At 47.2% G+C, this 14,047-nt stretch overlaps 1 protein-coding gene; it reads left to right on the forward strand.

Moving 5' to 3' along the window:
• Positions 1–8,610: 8,610 nt before the first annotated feature.
• On the forward strand, positions 8,611–9,929 carry GSTUM_00004620001 (uncharacterized protein; the record flags this gene model as incomplete). XM_002836277.2 has 3 exons in its annotated part: positions 8,611–9,396; positions 9,448–9,720; positions 9,775–9,929. Exons 1-3 carry the CDS (start codon positions 8,658–8,660, stop codon positions 9,927–9,929), a joined length of 1,167 nt encoding a protein of 388 aa, XP_002836323.1. The 5' UTR covers positions 8,611–8,657.
• Positions 9,930–14,047: the final 4,118 nt, after the last annotated feature.

Genomic DNA, 14,047 nt, shown 5'->3' on the forward strand with positions numbered 1-14,047 from the left:
TTAATTATTTTGAACCCTTTCCCCTGTCAAGGAATGATGTTACGCCATGAATGGGGTTACCCGTAGTGAAAACACGGTAGGTCAATTAGGCGGTAAAACTCCGCGTTCCATGATCCAATCATCAGACACCCGTGGCTCTCGCATAAGTAGAACACAGTGCAACCAGGATTCGATTAGACCGCGGAGGGTGCAGTGGGGGTAGAGCGAGGCAGATAGATGTAAACGCCCTCCCACCCCCGAGAGGGGCGGGTGGGACCCTGGCCGTATTCTCAGGAGGCCCAGTAGACCTGTGCATAGCGTGGGGACGGGGGTACTCTGGGAACAAGTGGCCTCCCAATGTCTGCTGCAAGAGAGATTAACGAAAAGCAGATGCAGCAACCAAAATGAGGAGGGATGGGAGAGTGTCTAAGAGTTTTAGAGAAAGCATCTATCCGCGGAGACGGTAAAACAAAGAAATCGATGGAGTGGAATTGTAAGGGTACAAGTCCCTGATTGATTGGTGATCTCTCCCAGGGCTCTTCGAGCTCTATAAATACCCCTTTTCTACAACGAATCTCCCATCGATTCCGGGGTTGAAAAATCCCCGGAGACATTACTGAGACCTGCTCGCTGGCAGCGAGTCCACCTGCGTGGGCTGTAGCTACTGCAAACGGGTAATCTACTTGACCAGAGGATGTGGTGTTAGAATTTGGATTTGCTGTCGCACACTCAGGGTCTTCGCGCTGTGTGGTATTGCATATGCTTGTAGGAATGTGATGTTATAGACCTCTTATGCATTTCTACATATCAATGCTTCCCCGGCGAGTGTGCAAATTTACTGTCACTGTCCGATTCCCTTCCCAAATAAGGGGTGGTCTTTCTTTCTTCGTTCTCTATCTGATCAGCTTTCCGTCTCTTTTTCAATTAATTAGCCAAGAACATCTTCTGAACTTATGGCAATCAATCCTCCCACCTCGCAACATAATATAAGATCGTACCTCCCATATGGAAAAACAGTACTTATCCCCTTACTTTTTAGTCTGACAGCTAGTCTCCAGCACCCAAACCCTGTTCTCCAATGGCTTCACTTACAATTTTAGTTTCTCTTAGATGGTTTGATTTGCGAGTGATCCTAAGTGATCTGGTTTCCTCTTCAGACATCTTCCCCCTTAGGAACATACCCGACTTTTGGCATGTTTTAGCCTTTTTGTTCATTCCTTTGGCTCCGCGTTGGGAGAGCTTATACTTTTTCTGGGGCTGCGGCCTCGGGGGGTTGGTGAGTAAATACACCGTGAGCATACGGTCAATGCATAGAGCAGCTTATGTCCTTTAGGCCATGTATCTACTTTTTTATCACGAGAGGAGTGGATGAGGGGCGTTGTAGCGGAGGTCCTTTTTTGGGGAGCCAGGGATTCCGGAAGAAGCTATTCGATCCCCCCTTACCACCTGCGTGTTTATACGATAGATGTCTAAAACCTCCACTTAAAAGTATAGCTCTGCACTGCCAAGGTGCTACGATAGTGTCAATTTGACTGCGCGGTGCTGTGAATGAGTTGTGTCGCGGTAGTCTTGGATGGGGAAGGATTAGCCAATTGAGTGGTGATGGAAATGTAGATCTTGTGCTTAGAGTGATGTGATATGACGCATCTCTGCTTGATCGCCACATTCCGCAAGTATTTAGAAGTGTTTGGGTCTTCGCTACACTTACTAATGTTTCCGGGACCTGCTTTACTGGGATTTTCTGGGCTATCTGAAAGAATCGTCGGGGGATTAAATCAACTGAAGAGGACCAGGGGTTTGCTCTGGCTCGCTTCAAGCTAAATTAGGTTGTTGGTGGTAAGGTACGGGAGGAGGTGCAATGTTGGAGTTCGATTCCTGGACTGCTTGGTGTGGGGGAACTTGGGGTTCGGACGTGGCCTGGGTGGCCAGTGAAGTGGGAGGTAGCTCGCGGGCTCAATGTGAATGAGGTGAAACAGAAGGTTCGCATACTTGTTGTGAACTCCTGCTGGCCTCGTTGCAGAGATGCTTTGATCCATAGCAATGGTGTTACTAACTGGGGATTCCTAAGTTCTTAGGTGAGGTGAGGCGGTTTTTCCATCGCGCGACATTAGTAATCGCTTTGTGCGGTAAACGGACTTTTTTTTTCCCGGAGGTCATTGGTCCCGGAATTCTCTCTCCCGGCTATATATGTGATCTACAACGCCTCGGAGCATCATATACTCTATTCGGACACTTTACTTGTTACAGGCAAAGAGTGCCCGACAGCAGGGATTAAACGGATGTGTGTGGCTAATCGTCTGCGCGCATTGGTGAGCCTGCTCAAATTTCGGAGTTGGTGTTGGGGCGTTTGTTGTGGGAAAAATGATAATTTCCGATTGTATCGTACCAATATCATACCTATCATTAAACCTCATAGCTAATCTTTATTATAAAAATTATGATACCCCCTAAAATAATCCCTCTCAACCCCGCTCACCACCCCCGTCCTTCTTTCCTACTGCTATACCCGAATACCCCCCCCCCCCCAAGGTCTACTTATCATAAAGCCTCTACTGTCTTAGGCTATTTATCACAACTCGTCCAACCATGACACCCCACTACCGGTATAGTACACCAAGTTCGTCACAAACCCGCTAGAACAAGCACTGCCTTTACCCACCCCCCATCGTAAACCCACCAACGGCTACCGATGCCATCCCGCCGGGGAGAGCGCGGATTGGCGCACCAAGTGCTGAATTTCAAGCATTCCCCATCGCATCCAATCACCCGGAACACAGTGCATCAGCTGAAGCATCACAACCGATCACTCCAGTTTCATTCCCTTTTTTTTCCCTCGGGCGTAGCTCAGCCTGATTGGTGCCTGTATGGCGTTTTTGTTGGTTGGTTCCGTGGATCGCGGGTTTTTTTTACTGTCGGACGAGCGGGGGGTTGAGGTTTGGTGGTGGATTGTGTGGCCTGCCAGCCTGTATGGAGCTTCGTGGAATAACAAGCCTTCTTCGAGTGACTAATTGTGACGGTAAGGATGAGTCAGACGAAGGATTCCAGAGTTATTTGGTTATCAGATCCCCGGTTAGGGGTTTGGGCCTGTGGTGGCCCATTGGTCGGTTTGGCGATTTTGGCACTTTGGGGGGTAAAATGCGGGAGTATGATACTGTAGCTGACGCTGTGTGCTCTTCTGATGGACGACCTACCGTGTTCAGAGACATATTTACGCACATGTTGTGTGGCACAGCCAGCGCTCTATTACTCGCAGGGTGCCGGTGTTGAAGAACACCCGTGTCATATGATACCTTTCCTACTCGAGCATGGTACTTGTGCGCATATACTCACTCATACCGCGATCAAGCAACTAATCCACTCCACCACTAAAGATGCCACTTCCTCCTGAACCCCGAGTCATCATCACCACGCAAAATCTCCAGCCTTATCCGTTCCCATCCCGTTCTGAAACAGCCCGGCATAGGGTGGCCGTTCTCCCTTTTAATCCTTTTAATTTTTTTTAAATCTATCGATAAAGTCAGCCTACCCCCCCCCCTCCTCCCTCCCAAAAGTAGTATCATCAACCGATTCCCCTTCAAAGATGCGGCCCTCAAGATCACAACACCTCACTCGCCAAAAGTCTGCGAGTTTGACAGACTAGGCGCCGGGGATGCTTCCTGATCCGAAGCTGTTGCTGCGTATCGCCTACCTACCGGAGGTGGTTATCGATACAGTGCTTACCGTGCATTATCTTGGCTAGGCAGTGGTGGTATCGGGTACAGGTATGTGTATAAGGTTGTTCGGTAACAGGGACTGTTCTAGATCTTATGTCCGTTTCACGCATGGCCAGGGGTGTTGCTGTGCAGTACTTGTAATGTATGATATTATATCATAGGTGTACAGCACCGCTCACTACGGTAGCGTGTGGTGCGGTACAGTTTCCGAGGTGAGTTCAATCAAATATATTATCAGAGGTGGGCCTTTCTTATTCCCCGGGTCGGTACTTCGGAGATCATACGTGGCAGTGATAAACCTTTTTATTTATTTGTTTCTATCCATCCATCGCAGACTTCCTAAAGGTTGAGGAAAAGTTCACTAGGGAAAAGCTTGTGAATCCTCCCCCCCCCTTTCCCCCCAGAGCTCTCTATCTATCCTATCTATCTGTACTGGTAGTGCGCGAGCGGCCAAACTCGAGAATTTGCGGTATATCAGAACCCACAGAACGAAACTCTCAGTATGGCCCCCGGCGAACGCTATTGCATGATCAAACTCCGGGAAAAAAAAGGAAAAAAAATTATCGTGGAGCTTTTTGGCTCCCTTTCGCTGCCTTTGAGGGATTCGCGGTAATGTACTGTACACATTACGTATGTACTAGTACAGTACTGTCGTGAACGGTGGGGTGTAGCACAGTGCTGCGGGCGGGGTGTATTTTTTTCTCTCCGAAGTGCATTTTCTTGAGGGGTGGTAACCCGTTTTTGATAGGAGTCCGATGGGGAGAGCGGATGTGAGGATTCATCGAGTTAGCGAACCGTGGCTTGCGGGTGATTTTTATTTTTTATTTCTCCGGCATACTCAGATACGAGTATATTATCCCTCCTATTATACTTATACTTATGATACCAAGAGTATTCCTGTTGACTTCTGGGATTGGGCTTCTGCGGCGAGTTGGGAGGGGGCCAGTTCTCCTCGTACAGTACGTCTGCGGCTGAGTTGGAGTTGGACAGCAAAGATCGCAATTCCCGTAGAAAGTGTTCAACTTCAGCTCGTGCTAGTGCTGTCAGCGTGTTGCTAATTGCGACGCAGTTGGACAAGCTATCCCTTGGGGCGGTGCGCCAGACGGTAAAATTCGCCGCAAGGCATTTCAAGAAAGGTCCTGAACGAATGTGAGTTTTGTGGTTTCGCTGAGGAAGCTCGCTAATACCGCAGAATCTCAAACGATTGGATGCGTGTTGTTCGAGTTGCTTCCTCTGGTAAGGTCGGGTATTTTTATATATATATTTTTACCTCATGACTGTCTCTCGGGGGGGGGGGCGCTGGGCGGCTCATCCTAAGTTATTGTGTTACCCTATTTTGCAGGTCAGGGGATTTTGGACTACATATACAAGTATCGTCCCGTCGACAACTCTACGGAGAGACATTTGCTAAAGGAGGTTGCCTCAAGAATATATCACTTTCGGAGACGGTTGGGATCACCCGAACTCTCCTTCCCCTGTGCAACGGCTTCTATATTCCGAGTGGGTTTAGTACGTAGCATAGCACTCGGTTCAATCATTTGAGATTTTATCATATGGTATCATATCACACAACTCAAATGCCAGCAAACACCCCTTGATACGATACTAGTATAACTTCTTCGGGTTGGCGCGTTCCTGGCAACGAGTTTTGAGAGAACCTACCCACCGTATTCAATAGACTATACCAGGAGTTTCAGGGCACTCTCTGCAGAGTATCGTACCATTAATGCCTTCCCCGCGTCACCCGAGTCGCAGTGTTTAACTTCCAGCTATAATAAGAAACTTCTGCTACCGATCGCAAGCTCGAAAACTATTTATGGAACCGAAAGGAAATGAAAAGGGAAAGACCCGATAATGGTGAAGGAGAAAAGTTAAAGGGAGATTTGAAGTAGCTGTATGGCTGGTTTTTAAATTTCATTAAATTTTATCGTGGGTCAAAAGGTGATTATCTGGATATCTTCTTATCCCAACGGCTTTTGCCAATCCAAGAGTTTTCGTCGGTCGCTTTAATGGCGACCCAACCACCACTGCAAATTCACTCTGATGCTTATGCAATGACAACTGCTCAGGGACTACCGGTACTCGAACTGGAATTTATGGCAGATAGTAAATATGAGGGAAGTTTTATGCGAAACCAAGTTACGGAATAAGAAAAAAATATTTAATATTTTGTATACGGGTCTTTGCGTCCGAAACAGCATCCGCCCCTCTTAGACAGTCCTCCGATGCACAACCTTTCCGAAAAATCCCCCCCAAACATGGTGAGCCCAAGCCCAATTGAGAGCTTCTGCTACCTAGATGCTTTCTAACAGAGCAGGAACCCCCCCCCCCCCTTTGCCTTATGAATGCTATCCCAAGTTCCTTGTTTAAGACCACGAAGGAAAAGGGAATAGACTTTTTGCTGGGATCGCCCAGCACGACCGATTCGCCTAGTACCGGTATGCCTTCATTACGTTTTCTCGCGTGATATAGAGTGAGTGTTTTCTCTCTATAACGGTAGTATCCTTTTTGGCTGCGAGCGGAACATTTACATTTTGACTGGCGCAAGAAGACCATCGACCGTCTTTTGCAGGGAAGGTCAGCGACTTGTTGGTATTATTATTAATGGACAGGTTTCTCGACGGATTTTACTACCTCGCACGGCCCAAGGGATAAATTCCCACAAGTCCCCTGCACGGATCTGTCTGGGAGCCCATTGACGATTTGTAACGGTATGAGACCTGGATCGGTCAAATGACATGTGGCAGGCGACCAGATTTTTTCCTCTGCCCGCCGTATTCGTGCCGGTATTGTCACCGCCCAATTGGTGTGTGGGGTACGGGGGGGGGACCGGATAATTATATAACGGGAGTCCATTCCATACCTGGAAGTCCAGGCCGGGGACAAAGGTTTTCGCGGATCCGGTGGGATGGTTCCCCACGCGAGACTGAGCACATTCCCGAACGTTTGCTTAAAGAGTCGTGCTTGCTTGCGGTTGATCGTAGCAGAGTAGGGTCCGCAATACTCTCGGAATTCCCGAGTTTTCCATTCGCTGATTATTCGCCGAGTATCGGGGGGTAGGGGAGCCCCTTGTTCTGCTCACTTTCAAGTACGGTATTATACCGGTACTCGAGTACAAGTAGCACCGTACCTGCGCCTGTACGGAAATAGTACCGTACCTAGGGGGTGAGCATGGGTGAGAGATCGATCTCAAATTTTGCTGCCAAAAATTGGGGCTGGTGGGGAAGAGTGAGGCGAACCTCCTGCTACTCTAGCCATAGCGCCTTCGAGATGTTTGACTCTTTTGATTGGCTGATGGAGATGGTAGCCAATTAGAGTAGGTTCGCTTCACTACCCTTAACCCCGGTACTGCACTGGTGACAGGGATTGGACGGAGGTGAACCTCTGAGTCTATCCTCCTCTTTTTTTTTTTTTTTTTTTTGCAGCGTTCTGATATGATACTGTTCCGTATTTAAGACACTATGCGGTGTTTCTGTGACGCTTTTCTTTGTGTATAGTACACCGCAGTGCTTGTGTTGTGAGTTGTGGAAATGATAAGTAGAGTTCACTCGTGATCATGGGAGGGGGACGTACTGCGGGCACTCTGAGCGAGTATGTGCCATAGCCTTACTCAATCTTGTCCACCTAGAATTCCTTCCATTGCTGTGCAGAGATATGTCTCTTTTCCCGCCAGAATAGTGGGGGGCATCCAAGTCGATAATCACCCATCCCATCGGATTGGAGTTATAGAATACCAACGAAATCTAATAAAATCAGACTTAGGGTAGATTACTCCCCATTGGCCGTTGGGTTTGATGGCCATGGAGTACCCAGTGAGGGGGTGAGGGAAAGCTTACGGAGCAAAAACGAATGTAGAAGTAGTTGATGTGCTGTTCTGGGATCTTGGCCACCGGGAGATAATTGCAGTGGAATGTCGGCCCCGGATGGGTGTCATAATGCAATCAACGATAATACCCTGCTAGTATCATGATACGACTCTCGTCCCTGAAGCTGAAATTGGTTCCTTAATGAGCCAATAACAGGATTCTCGGATTTGTTGGCGGTGAGTGTTGAGTTTTCAGCCCTGTGGTAGTGAGATGTGGGCTTACAATTGGGCACAAGGTTCCATTGGTTAGGGTGTGTGGTATTGCGGGTACGTTTCTTTTCTATGCCACTTTTCTGCATCCCGCGTAGTACGGCGTTGGGGCAAAAAATTGGTCATGCCCGTGGCATCACACGCGAGCTTGGACCTGAGCATTCCCGGGATTTCCACTGCTCGCCTTTGCTGTCATCCTCCCCCCACTCCTTGCCCAACGCACATCAAACTTGTCTTCCCTCTAGCACTTAACCCTCTCCTATCCCGACCAAACGGAAGAAATATATTTCTACAATTGGGTCACACAAGAGCTTGTTTTTCTACGTTTCAGGAAAGACATCTACGGTTTGCTAAAATGTTTATCGATTCAATCCCAGAACTTGACTTCCATGGTTACTACTTTGCCGCTGGAATTTTCCTCGGGGGCATTTTTTGTATGCTCGTTTGGTCAATCATCAATCGTGGAGTATGTGGAAACTTTCTAGATTTTTTTTTCCGTTTCTGCATTCGTAGTTTGATGGTGGTTTAACGACAAACAGACCATCCGAACCGAGGCAAACGGGCGAAAATGCCGGAGCCCTCCGGTTCTAAAGAGCAAGCTGCCTTTTGGCATTGATTCTATGCTCATGTTGATGAGATCGGTAAAGGAGTTTAGACTCCCGGTTGCCCTCACGGAACTGCATGATCAGATGGGACATACCTATGCTAGTATGCTTTTTGGCATGAGAGCAATCCGTACGAGGGACCCCCGGAATATCAAGGCCGTTCTAGCCACTCAGTTCGAAGGCAAGCGGTAATTCTTGCTGAGTTTCTTGTGACGTCCAACTAACTGTTTTTCAGACTACGGTCTGGCTCAAGAGCGCAAGGCGCATCGTTCACTCCTGGGGAGTATGGGTATCTTTGCCGTGGACGGAGTTAGCTGGTCTCACAGCCGTGCACTGCTTCGTCCTAGCTTCGATCGTACCAACGTATCTGACCTCGGCCAGCTGGAGGAGTTCATGAAAATTTTCTTCTCGAGGATAGACGAGCTTCCCATCCAATCGTTCGCCCATGCCCGGGCAGTTGAGCTTCAAGAACTATTCCAATGCCTCACCATGGACTCTTCCACCAATTTTCTCTTTGGAAACCCCATCGGGGCTCTCGCCTCCAGGAAGTACACGCTCGGGAATGGCGAGATGACTTTCGACCAGGCTTTTGACATTGCTCAATATGGTCTCGCTATGAGGGCGCCGTTGTCGAGCTTCTACTGGCTGTACAACGGGGCGGAGTTTAGAAAGGCATGTTCGACTGCCCGTACACAAGCTGCTCTCTATGTTTCTCGCACGCTTAGGAAGCTCAACCTTGCCGAGAAGTCTGAGGGGAAAAAGTACGTCTTTCTGGAAGAGCTCGCAGAGCGAACCCAAGATCCACAGGTGCTTCAGGACCAAGTCTTGAGTGTCATGTTGGCTGGAAGAGATACCACGGCAGCCCTCCTATCCTGGACTTTTTTGTGCTTGGCGAAGTATCCGGAGGTGTTCAAAAAATTGCGGGCTGAAATTTCGGAGGTTGTTGGAGTTGATGAGGATGCGAGATTGCCCACCCAGGCCGAGTTAAGGGGCATGGTGTATCTGAGATGGATCATTCAAGAAGGTGAATTTTTGAAAGTTTGTCCTTAGATGCCGGCACTAACAGTTTCGGTAGTTCTCAGACTCTATCCTCCGGTCCCCATTAATGCCCGCCGAGCCTTACGTGCAACCACTCTCCCTTACGGTGGTGGGCCGGACGGAAACTCACCTATTTCCATTCGCAAAGGAGAACGCATTGTCTACTCCGCATTCTCACTTCACCGTCGTACCGATATCTATGGACCTGACGCTGGCGAGTTCCGCCCCGAGCGATGGGGAGAAGAGGCTCTTCGTGGGATCGGGTGGAGTTGGCTTCCATTTAACGGTGGTCCTAGAATCTGCCTAGGCCGTAAGTTTACCACTCTGCCCCCTCTCTAAGCAATAGTGCTAATAATTGAAACAGAGCAAATGGCATTAACTCATGCTTCCTACTTTATTACTAGAATCATGCAAGTCTACAAGGAAATCACTCCACAGGATTCCGCTCTTGAGGGTGATGCATACGACACCAAGTTAGTCATGGCTTCCGGTCGTGGTGTGCATGTTTTCCTTTCCTAGAGTTTTTTTCCACCTTTTCCGGTCATGGGGATGGGGGAACGGCGTTTTTATGGTGTGATTAGCTAGCCGAATAAATTTTAATGCTACTAGATGGTGTTATGGGATTTATGGAACTAATGAACACACGAACCTTTCATGATAAATTCACGTTAAATTAGCTCATTCTCATAGTGCTTCCCTTTGCCGCATTGCAATTACTACACTATATTCGATCTGCAATTCCAAGTGTACAGTGCAGTATTATGTGCCTTTCCGTTTCGTCCTACTGTATATTGTTGTACGAGGATTTTCTTTTTACCCCGGCGCCGTACCTTCAGAATACTTCCTAGGAGATAACCCGATTTCCCCAAACTACCGCCATTCTTGTCGTACTCGAGCACTGTACTGTACTAACCGCATCCTTCCCTACTGTACCTGCGCTTATGAAAAACACTGAGTGGGCACCAACTCCGCTAGACTCGACTCTTACCCGAAGCTGGTTGGATACCCCACCAGCCTCCGATAAGATTTTAGCGTTCTTTCCGCTTAAGGTACCGCAAACCCGAACCCTATTGTAGCCCTAAACCTTCCCTTTTCTGAACAACGGCTGGGCCGTGCCTGCTAACTGCATTAAATTTTAGCGTTGCAGCTTGTACAGTACTCGTAGATGGGCAGTTACTCGTAAGTTAAGGGTTATCGTGGGTTGGGTTGCTTAGAGGCTCGGCCGCCTTGGCGGTTAGATTAGGGTTAGATGATTAATTTTTTAAGGTTTTTATTGGGAGTCCTCTTGGAGACCATGTATCATACGATAGCGTATCATAGGTGTTGTAACGTACTGGCGACGCTGAGTTTTGGGTGAGGGTGGATGTTGAGATCTGCAGGGGAGTCACAGGACGTCACTCGAGGTTTGGCTTCTTTGAGAATTCTAACGTGGAAGAAGCCACAAGTGATTCAGACACCTCCCTCGCTTGATTGATCTTGGGTCGGGTGCTTTCCTGTGTTGTGGCAGTTGTGGCGATAAGGGGTTGATTTCTTCATAGAAAATCACTCAATCAGTGTCTCTTCCATTGAGTGGGTGAATGAGAAGGAGGTGTTACGGTGGAATAGCCTGCGGGTTCGTCTAGTGATCTCTCCTATACTACATTCAGTGTAATATCCCCCGGGCGGGAGGAAAACGAACAAACTTGGCAGAGAGGTAAGTATATTCCTTCCCGCTATAAAATCACGTGATATGGCTTACGGAGCCTCTCTTGGTTGGTGTATTAAATTTATCTTGGGAATGGAAGGAGGAATGAGTGGGGTGAGGCTACCCTAGGCTTAAGGTGCTCTACGAATTAAGTGTAGTTTGTATACTCGAGTAGTATGTGCCCGAAACCTCCCATAATGTACTGCACTACTATACAGGTATTCCATACTCCATCGCCTCGTGTAGTTGGTCTAGTTTTCCGTTACCAAACTTGTAGCGAATTGTCCATGAAAGGGATTATTGTTAATCACCGGTGCATACCGATGATCCGGCTACAGTGTTTGTGGCAAGGTGTTCATTAGGGGAGACATGTCTGGTCGTTTGGGAATAGTGAGAATTGTGGCAACGTGGTACAATCACCAGAAAGGGAAAGAATGTGCGCAGGCAAGTGACAATGGAGAAAGTGAGAACTGAGCACTATGTATTGGTGATGTGATTGCGGTAGTAGACGTTGTAAGGTTTTGGAAAGGACAGCGTGGAAGTTATGTAAAATGGTAGACATGATGTAATAGCATCAGAACAGACACAGATAGTGAGTACGGTTATTTGTACTTAAGGGCAGCCATGGCCCCAGATGTTTTGAGAAAAATGAGCGGCAATACAGGATCAGATTCTACCCCAATTATTATTTTCATCAGGGATTTCGTACAGGAGTATGTGCCGTAGCCATCAAATCTCACTCGGTATTTATTTCTTCTCCTAATTATGGTAATCCACCGCGGTCTCCGCCGCAGTCAGTAACTCCTCTAGGCCTAATTAGAGACTCTCAAACGAAAAACACTGAAGAACATAGGAAGGGTGAATATCTATGACGTGGTTGAACCTTAACAGCAAGTTTTTAGCTATCTTGGTGTGAACAAGATGTATCAAAAAAAAACCTGACTCCATAATATCACTTAGAAGTATGCTTCTCCCCACCCGATCCCTATCAAGCACCGTCCGCTCCGTTACTCCTATTGTAAGCTTTCCAAGCATTACATACCGCTTGTACCTTCTCCGGACTATTTACTGACACTTCCTCTGTTCGTTCAATGATTTGTCTGGACCCGTCAGCGATCCGATCCTTGCCTTAACATTTATGGAGAGGGGACTTACGTAGCAAGACCCATGCCTAGACGCCAAGGGATATGGCAGTTTATCAACCAGGTGCCCGGATCATCATTCTAGCCCCCCCCCTTTGTGCCAACACTGCTTGAATCAACCTACTTTGGACCAGTGCTTCCAGTCGTCCGTACAAGACGGGAGCAGTATTAGACATGTATATGATTCGACAAAAGTTGAGACATGTATCGTCTTTGGGCGGAACACCCGTAGACGGTCTGGTGCGGCCCCAGGGTGGGAGACTTCTCGAGTCGACCTACCTTTGGGCGCCAAGATTACCCAACTTTGAGTGACAAAGACTCCTGAACATCTGTCCCAATTATAAAGCTATTAGATGATAGATTAGAAGGTGGAGAATAAGGCAATAGTAAAGTAAGCTAAGCTTTGTAATTATTTTTAACTTTGAATATCCTTACTGTACTTGTATCGTAATGAGGGGTATTCAAAGTTGGAAAACTTGAAAAAACATTGCTTACATCGCTGTTTCATGTAAGCTTTGCCCACCTAGAAACAGTTGATTTACCGTTACTTTACTTTACCATACCATACTTTTGTTTGAGAAGATACGGAGGTCAAGAGGTCCGTATCTACCGAACTCTACCAGAGCATAGACATGATACATAATATGAAAAGGAATTTTGAAGAAAATCAGAAGAAAATTCTAAAATTTTAGAGCACACTTTGAAGATAATCATCTACTTTCTCTAGCAATAAATCTCTTTATTTTGATTTTGCGGTATTGGTAAGATCGGTGAAAATATCTGCACTTTAACTTCAGTTACCTTGGTGCACTCAAATATGCTACCCAAAACGTGTGGATGCTATTGGCTAACGCCATAAAGTAACCTAATGCTACTTCCTGTGCTTACTCGTTACTGAAAATTTATCTTTTAACTTTGAATACCCATAATGCCGGGGGTTGTGGTGTGTCGAACCTCGAGTTATTGGCTCCAGTTTTCTCGCCTATTCAGAGAGTACTATCTGCTCAAGTTACTGCACCAAGAGTTCGATGGACTTTTTTCCTTCACCAAATTGCGAGGAAATCCACCAATTGTATGCTGGGGTAGCCTTTCCTCTCCATATAAACTCGGCCTATCAGAGTAGAGTTCGACAGACTTTTTTCCACCTCCTAGTACAACCCAGGTTTCGGGGATTACCCTAGTTTATCCTAGCTTGCCTGGTGGCTTAATACTTGTATGATACCTTGGGGATGAGCACGGCTTGTGCGGTGCCTAGACTAGGTCCCTGGTAGACCACCTAAGCCAACCAATCACTAGCAATGGCCGATTTGGAGTACTGGTATTATACTAGTAGCAAGTCTCGACCTTCCCTGAACGTGTATGTCCTCTGCCTTAAATCTTGAATCTTGTTACCGGTACCTGTGCTACTAATGTGGCACTATAGATTCATAGAGTTGGAGTGGGTGGATATACAGTGCCCAATAAAATACTGGTATCATATCATATTAGGAAAGTTTCAACTACTGTGGTATGTGACATTTCCCTCCCCTAACTTGCTTAGCTGTGGAATCACAGCTAGGTATGAAAGGCCCCCACTTGCGCGAAGCTTTCTGGGACATTGCGCTGACTAAGGTCAACGTCGCTTGCCCTTTCACACCAAAACAGGCATTTTTCACAATCATGCAAGATTATATACCAGCCCTGGGTATCAGGCAGTGGTATGGACTTTACAATATCTAAATTTCAGCCAAATTGGATGTTGATTGGCCTTTGAAAATCCGAACTTTCATACCCAGTATCTTTTCTGTGGGCAATGTTCTGCGCAACCCCGT

Source organism: Tuber melanosporum (assembly GCF_000151645.1).
Source record: "Tuber melanosporum whole genome shotgun sequence assembly, scaffold_14, strain Mel28".
In the NCBI taxonomy this organism is placed as follows: Eukaryota; Fungi; Ascomycota; class Pezizomycetes; order Pezizales; family Tuberaceae; genus Tuber; species Tuber melanosporum.